We start from the raw sequence: 21580 nt of genomic DNA, 5'->3' as shown, positions 1-21580 counted from the left end.
TTAAAAAAGGTTCGCCAAACCCCAATGATCCATTTTGATTTTGAAAGGTCTGTTCTATACAAACAGTAAGATATGAAAGATCGACAAAAGCACGTGGTTGAGTTGTCACGTTTGAAATGGTTTTAAGTGAATGAAATAGAGGCGGAGTATTGTATAGATAAATTTTTTTAGCTTTTGAGATATTTTCCTTTTGAATTGAATTAATTAGAGCTGTACCTGTCATCACTAACCAGTAACTTGTAACCTGTGTTATACAGCAACCTGATCTCTCAAAGACGCTTTAAAAAGTGATATTTACACGAAAACGAGGCCGAGGGCGGTAAAGTAGGCTACATCATATCTTCCTCCGTTTCGAGCGTAAAACTCCTACTATTCGGGATATGAGCACTGCTCTTGTTTTGAATATTGAAATTCTCCGGATAAATCGCATGCGCACTAAGGTTTTAATGAAACTATAGAGAGTTTCGAAACCTAAACCAATCAGCTGTGTTTTAAACATTCTATTTTTGAAATCTCTATTGATAAACATCTTTTGTGAAAGTTGTCTATTGTGTTTAAACCTAATAAGCATTTCCCGGTGGGGGTTACTAGTGGCCGCCTATAGCAGTGCCTATAGACCAAGAGTAACGCATAAAAGCCTGGAGCTGTCTATTGTGTAGACTAGGTTAATGCCAATATTTATATTAAGTTTGAGAAGAGTTTATATAAGCAATTTTTGTTAGTTGTGGCGTTATTTACCGCTGTTTACCACTGGCGTGAGCCCAAAATTTGTCAGTGTCGGATAAAGAGCCGTCATCAAAACACAGATATCCTAAATAAAACACTAGATAGAACTTCTTCGTCTTCAGCTGAAGTAAAATAACGCGCCATCTTTAAAATAAGCTGACCACTGTTTAGCGCCGGCAATTTGATCGATCAGGTCCATTTCCTCGCCGCCTCGCTTCGCGCTATGCAGGATTGCCGGTACCAAACTACTATGATCTACTCAGCAAAGATTACCCATTATTTGTTTCAACTGCTGTGACTATGGTCGCACGGTGAGACCTAGCACATATTTCTGTTCTTGTATTTTGATTGGCTTAGAAAACTCAAGAAAGCAATTATCTTACGCGTAATGACTTTAGGAAATTCATACCCAGAATCGTGTCAAAAGACAAAAAATGTTTGAGAGATGAAAAGACAAAAAAAAATTTAACATAAAGTTTATAATTTAAAGACACTTCTTAGAGTCATGAGAAGGAGTGTGTAGTAGGTGTAATCTGGCTCTCTCGCGAACAGTATAACAGAAAAAATGTCAGAGCCAGATTTTTTTGGCTATGTCTTTTAGGGAATCAAATTTTTAGTATTATGAATTTTATCTTCCAGCATGTAATTGAAATTATCTAAATCAAACAAGAATGTAGAAAGCAATGAAGTAACCATGGCTACCCTAGAACAAGAAATAAACAGTCTTGCATCTCGAGTTATTGATCATACAAAATGTACACCATCGACTTCATTACACCAACAAATTGCAGGATCAATAGGCAACCAAAAAGCAGTATTGACCGGTCAAATCAAACAATTCGATCTTGGTAATGGCCAAACGTTTCAAGACCCTTTTCTAGCAGCTGAAGAACTTTTGAAGAGAGAATATGGAGAAACTTTCTTGTTCGATTCAAACCGGCATGATCCAATCTTCATACCGGAAGAGTTTATGTGCAGCCAATATTCAAGAGAATGTGCAACTGCAAACTTAGATCCTAACATAATGGGTCAGCTGAAAAAGGTACTTAATAACCTCAAGGAACAATCACCAGACGATTGGTTTACCAAAGACTTGGATCAATTTCTTCAAACTCAAACTACTACTGAAATCAATCAAACAGAATATGATAAATGGATCTTTAATGCGAAAGTGATGTACCTTGTGACCCAAGAGCACGACATTCAAAGATTGAATTTGCCTTCCACGACATCTTCGCAATTTATTCCTGCGCTGGACAATATCAAACCAAAGTCACCTCTCTTGAATATCTTAGTAGGAAAGAATAAGAAGGCTAAGGTCGATAAAAGAATTGCTAAGCTACCGCCACAAGACCCAAGACTTAGTTATTGTTTCAATTTGAACCTTAATGAGTGTGGAGAAAAAACTGAGCGTTCAATATTCGAAAAGTTAATCTCTCTTAAGAACAATGAAACCCTCCAAGATATTGTCGTTTTATCATCACCTAATTTCATGACAGAGGTTACTAGTAAAAAACACCAAGAATTTGATATGCTCATCTTTTCGTGGACACGTAAGCTCATTATTGGCGTTGAAGTCAAAAGAACATTAACGAATAACACAACAGCATTTGAACAACTCACAAGTACCATTCAATACTCGAGAAACAACTCGGTGACCAATTCGGTCCAGGGTGGTCATTTGTCCCTGTTCTATGTGTAGAAAAAAACAACACCAAATTTTCGAATCATCCTTATTATATTGATTTAGATACTGATTTAGAGACATGGCTTTCAGACGTTTTCAATAAATGTTCAACATCTCAACCGCTCCAAACCTCCTTAGAACAACTCAAAAAGATTCTTCAAATGATCGTCTTTTCAATCCACGTATCGACCAAAGACAAACCGAAACCTATCACTACATCATACTTATTTGACTATGTTAGGAATGCAATCGATTCACTCTCTACTGCGCGTAACATAGTTTTCTACTCAAAACAACAACTCCCTGTTATAAGCAGTAACGACCCATGCTTCAATAAAATCATATTCATGGCTGGTTTTGGGACAGGAAAGACTTTCTTATTAAGAGAGAAAGTCATGATTTTAAGTAAAGATGATTTGTATAAAGGTAGAATATTGTATGTTGTTTGTAACGGAGAGGGATTGTTGTATCACGACCGAAAAACTGAACTCGAGCAGCAAGGGATTACTGTTGTTACTGGTAAATCAGCAATTGTAAGTTTTTTTTGCTGCACTGAAAATCCATTAAAATGTTTTTCAACCAATGTTCTATTCTTGATATGCAACATTGCAATGTCTTCTGACTTTATATCACAGACCCAATAGCTGATTGGTTGTAAGTGACATAAAATCAGTCAATACGTCACTTTCAACCAATCAGCTGTTGGTTCCGTGGAAGACAATTTGCATTAGTGCATATCATGAATGATGACAAAGCAAAGCAATCTCTTACTCAAAGGTATTGCCTCGGCCGAAGAACAAGAAAAATAGAACGAGAATCTAACATGAATGAACTTTTTTTTTTTGTAGGAAAGTCTAAAGATTCCGTGGATAAGGCGACATTTCAAAGCTATCGTGTTTGACGAATGGAGCGAAAACTATGAAAAGGAAATTGACCTAAAATGGCTGGACAATTTTCCTGTGTGTTGGATTGCGCCGAACTCATCTTATCGTGCCAAAGCAAAAGTTTTCGTTTCTATTAAAACCAATTTCAAGGGTTTTGAAGTCATTCAACTACACACAAACCTAAGGAATACAAAGGAAATAGTGGAGAAAACGAAAAATATAGCTGAAACTCAACTCTATAAATATGTGCAAGGTGTTTCGGAAACTCCAGTTAACTTTCTTACTGGTGATCCTCCTATTTACGTGTCCTCTATCGGCGAGGCTGTATTTAAAGCAAGCTCGCTAAGAAAGAAAGGATTGTTAATCGTCACAGATACAATCGAATTTCCCATACCGCCAAGTGAACCAATCAAATTCTACCATTTATCACGTAATGATTTTGATGAAAATAACAACCCATGCGACTACCTAAGCCAAGGAAATATTTTAGTTACATCGCGAAATTACGTATCAGGTTTCGAATGTCCTGTGGTTATTTACGAAAACGATCAAACGGCACGAGAAAACCTTGAACACCACGAATGTAATATTTCTATGCGATGTACGACACAGCTTATTATCGTTGGCCAAAACAACGATTCTTCTCAAACTTTAGCATATTTCGAGATTGCCAACCTACTTCAGCATTCAGTGGAAGAAAGCGCACTTTTAAGCCAGTTTAAGGTTTTGACGATGAATTACATAATTGACCATGTGAAACATTTTGCACGGCGAGATATTCTTACGAATATTTTATACATTCTTAAAATTACTCTTAAAGACTTGACCGAATTCGATGAAAAGAACTTTTCTGCAGAATCTATCTCTAAAGTTTTACATGATTTTCTGACATTTATCGTTGATGATCTTGTGGAGGAGCAATCGTCAAAAGAGGATTTCAGCCCAAAAACTTTAAAAGCTATTTCATTCCTCAAAAAAATTATCATGCATGTTTTCTGTGATTGCAAGAACATTGAACAAACTAACAACAAGCTTCGCCGTTTTCTAAGCTTCAAATCATTAGTAGATTTATTTGAAAAGAGTAAGTCTGGTCTATTGAACTACTTTGATTTTTTGGAGAGATTTTTGGGGCTGGATTTTCAGGTGTTTTTCCTTTCACCCAATAACAATCTTTTTATGCAAAATTTCAAGATATACTTTGGAGAATATATTGTAGATCATTTTTTACATTTCGGGGAAACCGATTGGCTTCTTGAACTTTCGCGTTTGTTGGAAAGGACATTTAGAATTTGTTCACAAGCAACACACGTAAACTCCTTTTCAAAACGTGAGCAACTTTCGCTGTTGGAAAGCATCATTAATTTTGTTATCGAGGATCTCGTAAAAAGGCAGAAAAACATTCAAGACAAAGAATTTTGCAGAAGTTTCCTCAAAGCTTATTTTACCGCGGACTGTATATCTAAGAAAGATGTATATTATGTTGTCTCTAGCTTGAATTTCAAGGACCTTTTGGAACTTTCTGCAGATTTTGATGGTTCCAAACTATCGCGTATAATTGCAAAGAGAAATTTGGAATTTGAAATTCCTTTCTGGAAAGAAATTAAGCACTACCAAATACCTTTTGTACTCCGGTCCGAGCTCGATATGTTAAATTTCCAATCCATTGACAGTGCCTTTTCAAAAATGTTTAAATTATATGCAGCAATTTACATCAGAGATCATTGCAATCATTACAACAAAGATAGCGAATGGCTTAAAGAGATTAAGCCTGTATTGGAAAGTACATTAGAAAAGATTTCCAAAATCGAAGAAGTTCCACCGAAATTCAAATTATTGTCGATTTTGAACGACTATCTCAACTTCATCACATCTGCCATCATCAAAAGACATAATCTGACGAGCGTGGTGGCAGCAAATTTGGTTCTTGACAAAATCTTCCTGTATTCTTCTATTGATGATAAACGATTTATGATATTTTCTTGGCTTCGTAATTTCATATTATCTCATGTACCCTGACAGGCCCCTGAAGAAGAAAAGTAATTTGAAAACTCAAACGTACATTTTTTATCATAGTGATCCCAGAAACATTTTCTGGAACTTTTTTTTTTCTACAGAACACTAGCACTAGCTATATTTCTTATTATACTGATAAGTGCTAAATTGGGAAAAATTTTAATTTATTGTATTATCTTGACTTTCTTTTAAGATAATTTTAAATGCTGTATTAGGCTAGACAAATTTAATTTGTTGTTCTACGGGGTCGGTCGGTCGGTCGGTCGGTCGGTCGGTCGGTCGGTCGGTCGGTCGGTCGGTCGGTGTAATAAAAATAAAATGCGAATTCAATATTATTATTTTTTGATTTTGGAAAAAAAACAGAGAGACAGAACAACAAATTAATTTGGTCTTGTCTTACTTTGAACAACTGCCCGAGTGTTTATAAAAATTTTTGTGTTTTTAGGAGAAGCATTTGTTCAAAGCGGGCATTTGAAATAATAGGAAACAAAGGAAACCATATTTTGCCTTTTCCGTTCTTCGAGTATAAAAGTATCATTTTTAGGGATGACGAAATGGGTCAGAATTAGTTGGAATGGGCTCTTTCAGAAAATGTCCGTACATGGGGGGTGGATGATATATTTTCCGGGGGTAGCGAAAAGTCATCAAAATTTGCCTTGTCCGGGAGGTAAATTTGCTCTGTTCGAGGGTAATTTGGGTTATCCGGGTGGGGGGGTTCAACTGATGCTTGTCCGGGGGGTAAATCACTGAAAATTGTTATATCCTCCACCCACCATATTCAAATTTTTTCTGGAAAAGCCCAATACTAAAAGAATGTAATTACTGACATAGAACTAAAGTGTTTTTTTTTCATATAACACTTCTTTACAGCTACTTGTTTCAACTAAACGCCCCTCTTAGGGGAAAGCTTTATTTGAAGTGGGTGGTTATTGAAGATTTTTCCTTTGATTTAGGGACGCTTGGGGGGGGGAGCTTTATTTAAACGTGCGTTTATTTGAAGTAATGTATTACAGTATTAAATGTATTAAAAAATTTGTTTTTGTAATATAGAAAGTTTTGTAAAGTAAAAGTCTTAAAGAGAATTCTTAAAACTCATTATCTCACTGAAGTTTGAATAATTTAATAAAGGGGAAATTACTTTGTTCGATCAATAACGTAAGTTGGTCTAATATCGACATCCCTCGTCTAATTCCGACTACCTTCTTTAGAGAAAGGAGTAAAATGAAAGCTTGAATCACTGATTGAAAAAGGATTATTTCTCTCTGACCACTAAGCAAAGAAAAACAGTTTCAACCTTTCTATAAATTTCAGCTGATAAAAAGGGTGTTGGAATTAGACCAAGTTACGGTAGATAATCAATTTACAAGGTCATTTTAGTTCGTCCGAGTCTTCTACCTAGCGCTTTTTCGCTACCATATGGAAACTACTCTCAAGGAAGTTACATTAATGAAAAATCTTGGAAGTTTTTTATATTGGTGAGAACCTATTTTGGCGGATGGCAGGCTTAATCAATCTGACCTATATTGCATTATTTTCAGCAATTTTGATGAATTTTAGGGACTATTTTTGCAAAATACAAAAATTTAATTTTGGCGAGAACTAATTTTGGCACATTTTGTTATAACTTCTTTATGTTGTCTTGAATGAAAAATAATGAGTGTAGCATTTTTTGGGAGGTTAAACTAAACGAGATTCTAATAGGCTGTTTTACATTCTTCTAATCTTCAGGACTTTGGCATCAAAAGCAGTCATGATGTTTTGAAAGAAGATAAGAAATTGAGTGCACTACCGGCCGTTGATGAAAATACTCTCAAACGGAAAGACCAACAGGTAAATGTTTTTTTTATCTATAGTATCTATAGTACATGAACAAATAGTACAAAACTAAAGGTTTCTAACTTCCCGCAAAAGGACCACCAGATCATACCGCCCTGGGGAAGGAACCCAAAATAAGCTAACAATAAACTAATAAATGGAGAAAAAAAACTAACTATTACTATGATAATTACTAACAGAAATGAAAAACAAAAACAAAAAGAGCTAGGAGAGCAGTTAGAGTAAAAGACTAGAATAACGGTCTCCCAAAACGGTTAGTATCGCAGATGAATTTTTATCGTTATGCTCAATGATTTGGACAATGCTAAAATCGAGGTAGAGGTAAATGTTTTGCTTATGAATGAATGAATGAGGTACGCACAATGAATGAATGAATGAATGAATGAGGCCTCGGACTTTATAAAACTCATGGATTTACCTTTAAAAAAGGAATTTTAGCTCAAGCTCTTTACTTTTTACTTTTTACTTTAAATCGTCCACTTTGACGCTGGCGACTTCCTCGTTCAGTTAACTTGTCGTATTGGGGCTTCAGAAATACTGGATACACGTTTTCTTTTATGAGAAGAAACTACATATAAGGACATAAGGCTTGCTTAGATGGCCAAACTATTTAGAAAAGGAAAACATTTTAACGCTTTTCGGACCTTTACAACGTTTGCTTCTCACTTACGAAAAGACTATACTCTTTTCAGTTAGATTCAGCATCGATAGCTCGCAAGAAATTGAAGAAAGACACAGAAGTATCAGCACCACAAAAAGAGGATCTATTCAGGAACAAACAAAAAGTTGAAAATGGCGAAGATGAGGAGGAGAAGAAAAAAGCTGAACGGAGGTTTGTGTCTTGTGCCGATAGACCTTATTAGGTTCTAGTCTGTTAAAAAAAGAGGAACGGAGGGTTGTGCTTGTGCCGATAGACATTAACTTCGAATTCTAGTCTGTTAAGAAAAAAAACTGAATAGAGGTTAGAATAGGTTAGAGTTCTCTTAGAATTCTCGTATAGAAAAAGATCTAGTGATGGTTTTTGCTTTTTGAGGAAAAAGCTGATCTGAGTTGTGGGCTTGTGCTTTTGTTAATGATTCTAAAAGAAGGTTTGCGCTTGTTGGGATATACCAAATGTTGTGTCTGTGTCGCTTCTTTTAACACAAAAGGCTAGCGGAAGTTTGTCTTTGTGTTGGCAAGTAAGGTAAGTAAGTAACTATATCATCTGATGGCTGTCCCCTTTTCTATTTGCGCTAGACCTGGGAGGTCCAATGCTGAGGTGGAGCGCCACACCTACTCTCAGCTCCCAATAACTTACCGCTTGGATCAGATTACCCAATCTAAGCTACTCATTCGCTGAGTTTGGTGACCCGGGATCGAACCCACAGCCATTGGATTGGAAGGCGTATGCTCTACCGACTGAGCTACCTGACCGGTGTTGATAGACACTGGGAATTAGATGAAAATTTGGATTTTGACGACTCTATTTTAGGGAATTTGTTTTTTCTTTAAGTACACGAGCGAAAAGAGAGAGAATTATTTCTTTTTTTTTTCTGCTAAAATACCTGTTTAGGGGTGGAAAAGAGGTGGGAAAAAGAGGTGGAGCATCTTTCGGCACCCCCTAGAAAAATAGACACTCCGCCACTTCCTCTCTGCCTTCCACCACTCTTCTGTTGACTCTATTATTGAATAATTAGAGGTCAACGATTTTGTGTTTGACAGGAAAGCGCTACAAGAAGAAGCCAAACAACTGAAGAAGGAATTGAAATCGAAAACTTCTTCATTCACTGATGCTGATCCGAAACAAGAAAGGGATGACAAAAAGAAAAGTATGCTCACACTTTTAGAATTAGAAATCACTGTTTGTCCGAGTTTTAATCCCATCATCCTTTGCATGAATTACACTTATTGACAACACAAAAGTAATATCTAATGCACGCATTTCGAATCAATATGAAAAGGATTGTGGGATTGAATTTCGGTCAAATGTCAAAAGTAATAATTATGACGGTGTGTTATTAGAAATCACCGTTCGATGGGGTGTAATCGGTTACACTCTTTATCCTGGGTGGAAGTTCTTATCATTTTCTCAGCCGCATTCATAGCTATGGATGTAAAACCATCTGAAATAATTGCCCTGATCACTGCGTCAGTGAAAGTTAATTTCCTCGACCTCTCAGCAATCTACTTGGGCACGAAAATGATGGCCAGTGAAGAAATAGGTTTAAGAGAGCCATGGATATTTTCCAAATGATACGAGTCTTAGGGGTAGTTTTGACACCGGGGATTTTTAAAATTCCTATTTGGAAGGAGGTCCTGCCAGGTCTGATAAACAGGGAAGTCTCTATATTCTGTGGTTCAATTGGTGCATTATCGGGCCTTCCATTAGCATGTCGCTGTCTGTGGTGCAGTATGTCCGTTTTTGATGAAGATGCGCTTTGTTTATTCAAATTCGTTTTGGAATGCTGCTTCGGTTTCTTGTTTTCTATAGAGCCGCAGCGTCTTTTTATTCTGTGGTACAATTTTCTATAGAGAAAGAGCCAATCAACGACTTGATGAAGCAACTCACTGAAGAAAGAGACCAGTATAAAAATAAGAAGAAGAAAGAAAAGTTGTTACGGAAAGGAGATGACAGGCAAGCTGAGGTATACGGGTATCTAACTCACTGATCTCTAACTTCTTGACTAGATCGGGTTTCTATATAAAAGTAGTACATATTCTAGTTTTTATTGTGGTTTCTTCCGAAGCAAGTTATCCTATGATACCTTTTTCGGTTGGTTAGAACTCTACCTTCTTGACTAGATCGGGTTTCTAGATCAAAGTCAACACTTCCTAACATCTATTTCTACTATATGTGTAGTTATGTAAAGATCCGTAAATCTACTACCTTATCGGGGAAAAATCTCGGAGTTTTATTTTGTCGGGGAAAAATTTCGTCACCTAGATCTTGCAATTCGACGTTTAAAGCACTAATTTCGGTTTATAAAGGTGTAAGAAATTTAGATTTTAATTTTGGTTGGGGTTTAAAAAATCGGGTAAAAGTTTTGGTCGGGGACAATAGAATTTCCTCGAGGAACACCTAAGAGATTTCTGTTGTAATACCCCCGAAACAATCCCACAATGGATCGCTTTTTCAGAAAAATCAAAAACTCCAATAAGGTCTTGTTCGAAGGAACAGTTGTGTAATAGAGGTTAGAATTATGGAGATTCTACTTTACTTTTGTTTAGACACTGGCTTTACTACAAAGTTTCCAATCATCGATCGCTTCAAAAATTGAGGAGAACTCTACAAACAATGAAAATGAAACAAATGAAGAAGATGATGATGACGAAGGGTGGTGAGTATCACTGAGCTTTATATAAACCCTTGAATCAGTGGTACCTTAATGCTAATGGTAGCACTACTCAATGTCGGTGTAAATACATCGAGAGCGCTTTCCGTCCATTGAGTTTAAAGCCCGAAGGGCTAGAGTAGAATCTCTAACCTTTCTCAGGCAAGAAAAAGTGAAGCCTTAAAAAACGTACGGTATTTTTGACGACAGATTGAATCTAGCAATTCCTTTGTTTACGATTGATATTTTTTTCGAAATTTAGCGGTAAATTTTAGTTTAATCTGTCATTTGTGTAAAAAACCAGGCGAGCCGCTCAAGGCTGCGCAACTTTGGTAGGATTTGTTGGCTTCAAATCCTACCAAGGAGATTCGATTCTAGCCTATCGGGCTTATACTTCATTGTTTTCGTCCCTTACCACAGATTTATAAAGCCCGAAGGGCTATATGTCGTGCTTTAAACCATCGCAGGCAAAATACTGTTGCTATTTTTTTCGAAAACCCGCGAAGTTTCTGATTGGTCAAGCGCTGAAATCCTATTGTAATGTCACGAACAACGACACACTTTTCAGCCGAAGCACTGTGTGGTGATATAGCAACATTTAATTTAAAATTTTAACACTACAATTATTTCTTTGCGGGCACCACTTTGATAAAAACTCCAATCGAAGATGGCGGATGTAGCTTTGTCCATGGTTAGTTGGTTAGTGGTAAGCGCTCTACTTTGGAGATCCATCAAGTCATAACTGATAGAGGTTATATGTGACTCCGGCAAGATCCCGGGGGCGGAAAGAAAAGAGGAAAAAAGAGGTTCAATAAAAAAAACTCACTTAGATACTTACTACAATGGAGTCTTTTTAACGTGAATCTCTATAAGGAATGGAATGCCTTTTTAACTCGAACTAACTTTATGGTCCTTTCGGTTAACAATGCCTGATAAACTTTACAGTACTCCGTAACTCGAACAAAATTTTGCTTCCGTGTGTTTTTTCGAGTTATGGAGACTCTACTGTACATAACTATTTTCTTGCTTTACAGGCTGACACATAAACTGGAGTTTGAAAAGGATCCAGAGTTGAGCGGAGCAAAAGATGCAAATATGAAAGGAGATGATTGGTAAGGGTTATTCATGATATTCATGACGTAATGTTTTCTACGGAAAGACCCCGGTTTTTGCCAGTAGTGGCAAATTTTATACAACTTTTGTCTAGTTTAAAAGTGCCGCTACTGGCAAAAACGTGGTATTTTCATAGAAAACATTACTTCATGAATATCATGAAATCTAATTTTGTAATTTGTAATTGTAATTTTCTGACTTGCTTAATAGCACTGACCCGAGTCGAGGAAGACCCGAGTTCGATACCCACCGTGTCACTACGATTCGCTTGGCAAGTGAATGGTGAATTGGGTACCATTAATCTGATATAAGAGTGTGGGTAGATTAGACTGGTATTTTAACGTGCTGTGGCGCTCGTGAGCATCGCTCTCTAAGTGTCGTTCGAATGTCAGTATACGCCATGGTTTGGCAGCTCGCGTCCGTCAGCGCTGTGATTCCTACTTGGGCGTACAGGTTTGGCAGTGTAACGGTATAAGCCCTTTGTCAGTGTTTCGGTGTTTGAAGAAAAAATTGACGGTTTTTTGTTGTCAAAAAATGCCAGGATTTTAACAATCTTACTGTTGGTCTTGATTGTGATCTTAAGAAAAACGCCGACATTTCCGACATTTCCAATAAAAACGCCGACATTTCGCTCTTCGCACGCGACCCCCGTACGTTCTCTCTATTCTACCATTCGAAGACCAAGCTTATCCCGCTGAAGTTCCTTTTGTTTAAATAATTTGGAACCAAATCACAAATCTTCTGATGGTAGCAAAATAAAACCACAAATAGTCCTGTAGAATTTGGTCGAAAACAGAGTCAACCTAGAAAAAATTCAGATAAAAGGTTTCTATATACCGTTGGAAAGATAATTTTATCAGCTTTCGAATGAGGGGTAGAGTCACATTTTACACCTTGGGCAAAAAAAGTTATTGACAAAATGGTGACAGGTGGTATTTTTGCTAAATTCCGAAAATGAGCACTTCAGAGGCTTTTGAACAGTTCACTATAAGTCAGGATTGGCTCATGATACAACCTTGAAACTTTGCAAAACTTCTCTGAGAATGGTAAGGAGTATTTAAAAAATTCAAAATTTCAAAAAAAAAATCGAAAAAAATGATGACGTCATCAAAAATGACAATTTCTGTTAAAAAAGCATGTTTTTCGACAAAGTTTTAACGCAAACGTAGTTTAGAACCACACATTCTTTCCTACAAAATTGTTTATAGCCCTTATCGAAACAATAGCAATTAGCTTTAGAAAATGATAGGAATTGCTGACATCAGAAAAATTGCTAATGACTTTTTATAACCTTAGATTAAAACGTGCTGCCAATTCCCGAAGCACAGAAAAGCCTTTACGTTTCTTCAATTTTAATTGGGGTTGAGCAAGGATTTGTGAACTTTTAAAAAACGCTCTGTTGAAATGTTCTGTTCAAATGAATGTGAAATAGCAATAGTGCAGTTTGTGTACTATAACTTGTGAATAAGATGGAAAATATTCGAAAGGTTGAGGCAATTTTTTGATATTTTTTCTTTCGTTTAGAATACCTGCATTAAAACTAGAAATAATAATTTGAACATGAAATATAGCAATGAATGTTGAAGGAGAGCTTTTATGTGTGATATGTGGTGAAGCCGAAGCAACCAAGGATGATCTGAACCAAGTAGGCAGATATTGGAACCCTCAGAAAAACAACGAGCATCCTTTAGAGGCACTTATTACGTTGGCTGAAAATTGTTGCTTGGAAAACCTCTCTTCGAAGCTTAAGAAGAACAAAGAAAATAACATCAAAACTTATACGCACAAAAACTGCAGAACGAAATTACGAAACCAGGCTCGGTCAACAAAAAGGAAATCGGCAGATGAACCTGAGTCTAGGTCAAGTAAGCGGCTTCGGGGAGGTGCGTTTGACTTTAAAAAGCTTTGCTTTTATTGCGAAAAGCCATGTGAGTTTGATAGCAAGCATCCAGATCGTTTCAAGAAATATTGCGAGGTTCGCACGTTAGAGACAGACATTCACAAAGAAACGCTTGATCTTTGCAAGTTACGAAACGATGAATATGCCATGAACATTCAAAGGAGATTGTTATCCGAAAAAGATCTTGTTGCACCTGAAGCACGTTATCACATATCTTGTAGATCATCATTTGAAAACTCCAGTAAACAGAAATCCATTGGTCGCCCAGCCGCTTCAAGTAAGCTAGAACTGTTTGAAGAAGCCTGCACTAAATTTTTAGAAAACGACATTGAGTTATATACTGTTGCAGAATTTCATGATAAGATGTCTTCTCTCGGAGATGAGGTATATTTAATCAAAGCGACCCAAAATAGACTAGCGGAAAAGTACAAGGGATGTATCAATTTTGTTTCCAGAGAGGGAAAAAGTAACATTATCTTAATGGACAGAGCTGCACGGGTTTTAACCGAGCAGTGGTATTTGGAAAGAAAATCAAAAATTCAAGATGAGACTACACGAATCGTACGAACAGCAGCTGTCTTACTAAAAGAAGCCATCAAAAATCACGAATCTGATGCAAAAACATACCCTACCAGTGAGGATATAAAATCACCAGCAAACAAGACACCAGATCTTTTGGAACAATTTTTGAAGGAACTGTTCACATCTCAAATTAAAATCTCAACAATTTCACAAACGATTTTTGCTGCGACAAGGCCGAGATCACTAATGCCACTTCAGTTTGGACTAGCAATCTCCACTGATAATCAAATTGGGTCAAAATGGATGAACATTTTGCTTTCAAAGTTGGGTTTTGCAGTTAGTTACGACGAGGTATTGACTTTAGGTCAAAAACGTGGTTTCAAATACCCACTTTTTTCATCAATCCATTGCCCTATTTAGATTTGATAAGAACTCTTAGGCCATTCAACTAGTCGATGAAAAGTTTATCTCACGATGAACTTAGCGTGAATTTTCTTGAATGAGTACGCCCGATCTTTGGTATAATGTGTTCTAATTTTTATTTTATTCAATACAAATATATTATTGATAAAGACATTCTTTATTACAGGTGACACGTTTCAAGCAAAATGTCGTTAAACATGACAAATCTGACCAAATCATGCGTCCTGAAGGAACTTCTTTCCTCCAATACGTGTCCGATAATTCCGACGTTGATTTAGCTACGCTAGATGGCAAACATACACATCATGGATTAGGTTCGTTGGCTATTGCTAATGGAAACTTCACTGATAAAAAGCTACCGACCAATCGTATCCCACGTGACAAAAGAGAAAAATGGAGTGACATCGAAGACCAACAGGGTATTGTGATTCACGAATACTACGAACCAGAGATTCCAGCACTTAAGAAGACAATGTTTAAACCAATAGAGGTAACTATTTCTAACTCGTGCGGCCTTTCTACTCATTTCTTGTATATAACTCATTACCTTTTAAATGTCCTTGATTTCTAGCACTAGATACGCTACAATAATTTATTTTGTGATAAGTTTTTATTCTTTACTTTTCTAGGGGAAATTGCCAGTGTTTCAATATATCGATCTACTTTGGACATCGAGTTATCTATTCAAAAGCATGTGTCCTAGTTGGTTCGGTTACATGAGTGCAACTTTCAATGGGCAACCGTTACCAGAATCCCACGTAACTATGCTGCCGATCATTGATTTGCATGCAACTGATCCCAGTGCTTTGTATTCACTACTTTTGTATTTAATCGACCAGAGTACCAAACTCAACATTCAAGTACCGTGTGTAACATTTGACCAGCAACTTTATATCAAGGCATATGAAATCGTCGCATCAAAGAAAATGAAAGTGTTTGTTCGTCTTGGTGGGTTTCACCAGCTTATGAGCTTTTTGGGTTCAGTTGGCAATCTGATGGGAGGATCTGGCCTCGATAAAGCCCTTGAAACTGTCTATGCCCCTGTTACCGTCGGACATATGTTTACTGGAAAGGCTTATTCCCGCTCTGTCCGTGGTCACCTTCTTTGTGCGACTGCACTCCAATCCATTTTGATGGAAGAATTCTGGAATAAACTAACCACGTCAGAAAAAGAAGAATTACAAGGGTTTTATGATTCAGACGACCCCAGTCAACACGAGAGCAAAGATTTGAGTGTAAAGCTGAAAAATTGGATCGAAGCCAAACACAAAGCAGTCTCCACAGATTCAAGAACGGCTGCTTTATGGTCGAGCTATGTTAGATACGTCGGGATCGTTCAAGATTTTTATACGAGCCGAAAGGACCAATGATTGGAACATACACATCACGACAACCAATGCAATGTTGAACCTATTTGCAGCAACTGGCCACAACAACTATGCAAAATCCTGCAGGCTATATCTCCAGTCGATCGCTAAGCTTGAAATCAACCAACCAGAAGTCTATGCAGAATTTTTGAAAGGCAATCACACTGTTCGAAGAACGCTGAAGAGTTGGGCTGGTATTTGGACCGATTTATCGATCGAACAAATCTTGATGAGATCACTGAAAGGAAGATCAGGGGTTGTAGGTAAAGGCATAACGGAGAATGTCCTACGTGTCTGGACCAAAACGATGCATCGTTGCGCGGAAATTTCAGAAGCTATGGATTCAATGGTCTCCAAATCAACATCAACACAGTCACCAAAACACAAAGAAATGTTTGCTGGCAGAATCAAGCGTGATTACGAAGACTTTCAAAAGATCAAGGTAAAACACTTCTTTCAACTCCACATATCATTTGGATTGTAAGAAGCCTAATGTGAAATCAAATATTGTTATGAGTAAATTATATAACGATTTGAGCTATAGATTGCTGTCCAGGCCGAACAAAAATATAGGAATAGAAACAAATTGTAGGGTAAAGATGACAGTTGGTTATTTTCTTTCTCCTTCTATTTTTATACAGGCTTGGTTCGTGAATCGCAATCCTTTCACCGCTGGGAAGGAACTTGTATCTCTTGAATCAGGACTGGTAGATCACGACAACAGTCTTAACTGTGACAAAGCTGAAGAAGTTGGGGCAGCAATTCATAAAGAAATGGAAGGCAAATCGTACACTGATTTTCATGCGAAAAAAAGCAAACAAATCACCAATCTGCTAAGTCTCTACTCAAATGTGAATATCGACAAAGATAAAGTTACGGTAGACCCATTGACACTCTTCCTCCGACTGATAGTTCTCATTGAGCGAAAACCCGAGAAGGAAATCGCCGAGTATTTCGATTACGAGTTGGCACCTTATCCTATGGCACTGTTCAAAGATGGTCTGATGCGCACAGCTAAAAAATCCGCTCTAAAACCATTTCTTCAAAAAGGTATCTCCTCGGTTGAACCTAAAACGGGACCCGAAACAGTTAGAATCGTCGATGGTGGAGCTTTGCTGTGGTGTTGCGACTGGAAGAAGAACGAAACCTTCGATACTATCTTTGAGAGATATGCTAGTTTCTTGAAGCAATTAAAGATTGACACGATCGTGTTTGACGGATATGACATGTCAACGAAAGATTCAACACATCAAAAACGGGCCGGTTCTATATCTCAAGATATCGATATCAAAGGAGGCAACCCCTGCCCTGCGAATCGGAAAGACTTTCTTGGGAACTACCAGAACAAGAAGCATTTTGTTGAGCACCTGGCAGCACATCTTAGCTCTACCTTCAAAGTAATCGAATGCCCTAGCGATGCTGACACCTCAATTGTGAAAGAAGCACTGATCATTGCCAAAAATTCAATTGTGACGGTATTTTCCGACGATACCGATGTTCTTTGCTTGCTAGCCCACCATGCTTTCAAAGATCCGTCACTCAAAGATATATATCTTGGCGACATGACCAAAAGGAAAGGCCGCAAAAGGGAGTTTTATAAGATATCTGACATCACAACAAACAACGAGAAGCTTTGCCAATATTTGTTGTTTTTGCACATGCTTTCACTGGATGCGATACAACTTCAGCCATCCACAATTTTGGTAAGACATCAATATACCAAAAAATTGCTGCTTCACCTGAATTACAATCACTCGCCAGCAAATTTTATGAAGAAGCATGTCCTGAAGAAATAGGAAACGCTACAATACGTTTTTTTTGAGCTCCTTCATTCTCCATCGGATTCATTATCTGTTATCAGAAAATCAAAATACGAGCAAATGGTTTTATCCAATCGTGCCAGCATCGATCCTTCGACGTTACCTCCATCTCCAAGGGCAGCATATTTCCATGGGCTAAGAGTCTACCATCAGATCAAAGTATGGAGGGATCTAAGAGACTTAGACTTCATGCCACTCAATTGGGGCTGGCAACTCGTTGGAGATTTGTTGTTTCCAATCATGACGGACGAAGAAGCTGGTCCTCCTGACTTGTTGAAAATCATTCGATGTGGGTGCAAAAGTGGATGCGATAGCAATCGTTGTACCTGTCGTAAATCAGGTCTGAAATGTACCACTTTTTGCAAAGAGTGTCTTGGTACATCGTGTAGAAATATCGAAATCGATAATGATAATGAGGACAATGTTCCTATTTATGACGTAGATCTTGAAGATAGAAACTTTATGGATATTTTTGTTTAGCTCAGTACAACTTTTTATTAGAAATGTCGTCTTCATAAGTAGGTTTCTTGCAATTATGTTTTTCATGCTTCCAGTCAGTGTTTTTTATTAAGGATTTTACGAATAGTTTAAAATGAATTAATGTCGTATCGAGTCTCACGTTGGAGTTTGCTTTAACTTTTCACATCTACCATCTAATTCACTCGTTATAAGCTAACCTTGCTCAGAATCGATCTTTTGAGAAGCATCGATGATGTTTATGGCTAAATTTTACTAAATTTATGTCAGTTTTATGATTAGCAGATAATGTGTAGAAAATATTAGGTCATTTTAATATAAACTTACTTCGCATTAAAACAGTTTTTTAGTTATATTTTTGTCGAAAAACATGCTTTTTTTAACAAAAATTGTCATTTTTGATGACGTCATCATTTTTTTCGATTTTTTTTTTTGAAATTTTAAATTTTCTAAATACTCCTTACCATTCTCAGAGAAGTTTTGCAAAGTTTCAAGGTTGTATCATGAGCCGATCCTGACTTATAGCGAACTGTTCAAAAGCCTTTGAAGTGCTCATTTTCGGAATTTAGCAAAAATACCACCTGTCACCATTTTGTCAATAACTTTTTTTGCCCAAGGTGTAAAATGTGACTCTACCCCTCATTCGAAAGCTGATAAAATTATCTTTCCAACGGTATATAGAAACCTTTTATCTGAATTTTTTCTAGGTCGACTATAAATTCTACAGGACTAAAAAGATGCTTAATGAAATCGATGGGACCTCTAATTGACACAGCAAAATTAGGAAACATCAGTACTAAATTTAAGCCTCCATAGCGCAGCACTTCCACGATCAGTCGGTCAATCAAAAGTTTTCGACGAGGAGAGTCATTGAAATATAGTAAACGCCACCCATTAAAAAACATACAGTTACTTTGTTTTTAAGGTCACAACGGGCTTTTGAAAAAATGTTTGTACAAGGGGGAGGGAGAAATCTACAAAATTTGCCTCGTCGGGGGGGGGGGGGTAAACTTGCAATGTTACTGAATTTTGCTCTGTTTGAGGGCAATTTTGAATGTCCAAGGGGTTAACTGATGCTTGTCTGGGGGGTCAAAGGTCAAAAGTCACAACACCCGGGGGTAAATTTCCAAAAGATCTTATATCCTCCACCCTCCCCCCATATTCTTTTTTTTCTTTCTGGAAAAGCACAATTTAAGTACAAGACGTGGTAAGAAAACCTTCTTTCATTGATTCCAGGTACGATATATACGATCCACGCAACCCGATGAATCAACGTCGTCGCGAGAAAAGTAAAAAATCTTCCAAATCGTCGAAAAGGTAGAAACAAGTAGACTGTATCTTTGTATGGTACAGTTTTTTGATCTGAAACGTGAAGGAAAGATGTTGCTCATAACAAGTAATAAAAGGAGCTTTTATCGTACGAATCAATCCTTGATTGAGAGAAATAGATCGTCGTTTTTCTAATTCACAAAGGAATCGATAAGATTGATGGTAATGGATTCGCAATTATTACGTCACTATTACGTCACCGTTACGTTACATGGTACGGATAAAATCGAAACAAAAAATCAACAAAAAATATGAAACCTAGCTTGGAGACTTGCACAGTTTGAAACTAAAGGGAAAATCAAATGGTTTGAGATATTTGGCATGTGAACTCCCACTAGTCCTGAGCAAAATCTCAAAATATTTTTACCTATTATTTTTCAAAGTCGAGATACAGTATTCAGTTTTTGACTTTAAGAAAACAATAACATTCCAATGTGAAAACCCATTTTTGGAATTTCAAATTGTGATATCTTGACTTCAGAAAGTATTCAGGCAAAAATGTTTGGAGGTTATACCTCAAGGTTTCTACCACAGAATGTTTCTGCAGGCTGAAGATTTCAAACCATCTGATTATCCCTTAAAATGTTTTAAACTGTTAAAATGACGTTTTTTGATAAAAATTCCAAAATGACATTGGCAAAAATGCGAACAATTGAATTTTTTTTGAGACCTGGAATAATACGATCTATAACAATTGTTGTATGAGTTTTAAATTTTTAATTGTAATTAGTAATATTTTGGAAAATCCAGAAGAATCGGTTTCCACCAAAATCAAAGGTCATATATATTGTCCATGACGCTTTAAGAGTCTGAAAGATTTAGCTAAAAAGGCTCAAATCTTGAGATAAATCATATATGGCTGAAAGTTGGCATAAAAAAACAGTCGATTATAAAAGTTTTGGACCCTCTTTACGGTATTTTATGATCACGCCAATCTTCAATACAAACCCCTGCAAACTGTTTTATCTGTAAGATCGTGTTGTTTTTGAATTTCGTAATTAAACCTTAAAATGGTACTAAAGTCTGTCTCAATATAATCTGCAGTCGTAAATTTTGATAGCAGTTTTGGGCTCGTTGAAAAGATGATAGCGAGTGGTATACTATCAAATAAGAACAAATGAAGAAGAAGAAAATCAACTTTTTACAATATGGCTTTGATAAAAAAGTGTGGCCGAAAACTTTGCCCAGGTTGCCCTGAAGGTTTTTCTCATTATTAATGATGTTCTAAGATTAAAAAATCACTCGTGTGGAAATGATAATTATAGGACAGTTATTGAATAAGTTGATTTTCTTCTAATTCCTTTTCAATCCTCATTCTCAGATCTTTTTTCAATTTTTGAATATCCTCTCGAGATTATCTAACAAGGGCAACACCAATAATTCGAGATTTATAAATATAGTTATAAAAAGTTACGGCCTTTTTTTTGTCTCCGTTGTAGATCATTTTGAAATCGTAGAAATTTTAGCGAGACTAATTTTAGCGTATATTAGCAAGTCAGGAAAATCTTTATTTTTTTTGGATTTATTTTAGCGAATCACGGATTCAAAAAAATTTGCGAATACTCGTATTACATTATTGATTGAAGTCGTTTTCTAGCATTTCTTTGCACTGAAACCCTTCCTATTGATACAAGAAAGCCTGTCGGCTTTGAGACTACGCGCTGCTCCGATTTGCGCAAGCTACCGATTGAATTTAGATGACCAGAGAGGTAGCCAAGAGTTCGCGTTTCGGGGTGATTGAAATTTGGAGGTATTTTATTTATAGAATTTTAAAGATCAAGCCATTAAAAAACGTCACTTCGTAATTTTAAGTTTTCAATAATTTTGAATATATCCGCTTACACCTCGACTAAGAAAGAATTGTTAACTTACTATTCAGGGTGGGTCAAAAATAGGGCAGTATGGGTCGAGGTACTAAAAAGGTAAGGTAAAATTCCCATGGGGGGGGGTATTTAGGCAAATGGAGGGCACGGGTATGTGCCGCCCTTAAGGGTACCTTTTTGGACTACACACTGAATATTAACTCTCAGTCCCATTAAGGGTCGAAAATTTAGTTTTTTGCCCTAAAAAAACACATCGAAATTTGATTGAATTAGACCCAATAAAGGGCGGGTTGTAAGTTGTAAAATTCACAAAATTTTCCAATCTTTCCTCCCTCCTTTTTGGTCCCAC

At 36.9% G+C, this 21580-nt stretch overlaps 2 protein-coding genes across 3 annotated transcripts in view; both read left to right on the top strand.

Moving 5' to 3' along the window:
* Positions 1-20184, top strand: part of LOC136806341 (spliceosome-associated protein CWC27 homolog) — a 45117-nt gene extending 24933 nt beyond the window's left edge. The window contains exons 10-16 of the mRNA XM_067062903.1: positions 7039-7140; positions 7839-7978; positions 8848-8954; positions 9658-9770; positions 10354-10463; positions 11492-11569; positions 19316-20184. Coding sequence (XP_066919004.1) covers positions 7039-7140; positions 7839-7978; positions 8848-8954; positions 9658-9770; positions 10354-10463; positions 11492-11569; positions 19316-19400 — 735 coding nt within the window. The 3' untranslated portion in view covers positions 19401-20184. The remainder of the gene's footprint in view (positions 1-7038; positions 7141-7838; positions 7979-8847; positions 8955-9657; positions 9771-10353; positions 10464-11491; positions 11570-19315) is intronic.
* LOC136806334 (uncharacterized) lies at positions 1378-5573 on the top strand. Of its 2 annotated transcripts, none has more exons than XM_067062889.1 (2): positions 1378-2946; positions 3262-5573. In XM_067062889.1, the coding sequence occupies exon 1, from the start codon at positions 1421-1423 to the stop codon at positions 2426-2428; it is 1008 nt and encodes a 335-aa protein (XP_066918990.1). In that variant the 5' UTR covers positions 1378-1420; the 3' UTR covers positions 2429-2946; positions 3262-5573. The 2 variants fall into 2 exon arrangements, with proteins under 2 accessions (XP_066918990.1, XP_066918989.1); XM_067062888.1 differs by having other exon boundaries at positions 1379-2946.
* Positions 20185-21580: the final 1396 nt, after the last annotated feature.

This window comes from Clytia hemisphaerica, unplaced genomic scaffold (genome assembly GCF_902728285.1).
Source record: "Clytia hemisphaerica strain Z4C2 unplaced genomic scaffold, Clytia hemisphaerica genome assembly, whole genome shotgun sequence".
Classification (NCBI taxonomy): domain Eukaryota; kingdom Metazoa; phylum Cnidaria; class Hydrozoa; order Leptothecata; family Clytiidae; genus Clytia; species Clytia hemisphaerica.
This window is presented reverse-complemented; position numbering and strand designations above follow the sequence as displayed.

Coding starts and splice junctions, on each gene's coding strand:
- LOC136806334 (XM_067062888.1), top strand. CDS start 2,575: ATGATCGTCTTTTCAATCCACGTATCGACCAAAGACAAACCGAAACCT. Junction 2,947..3,261: donor TTACTGGTAAATCAGCAATT/GTAAGTTTTTTT, acceptor TTTTTTTTGTAG/GAAAGTCTAAAGATTCCGTG.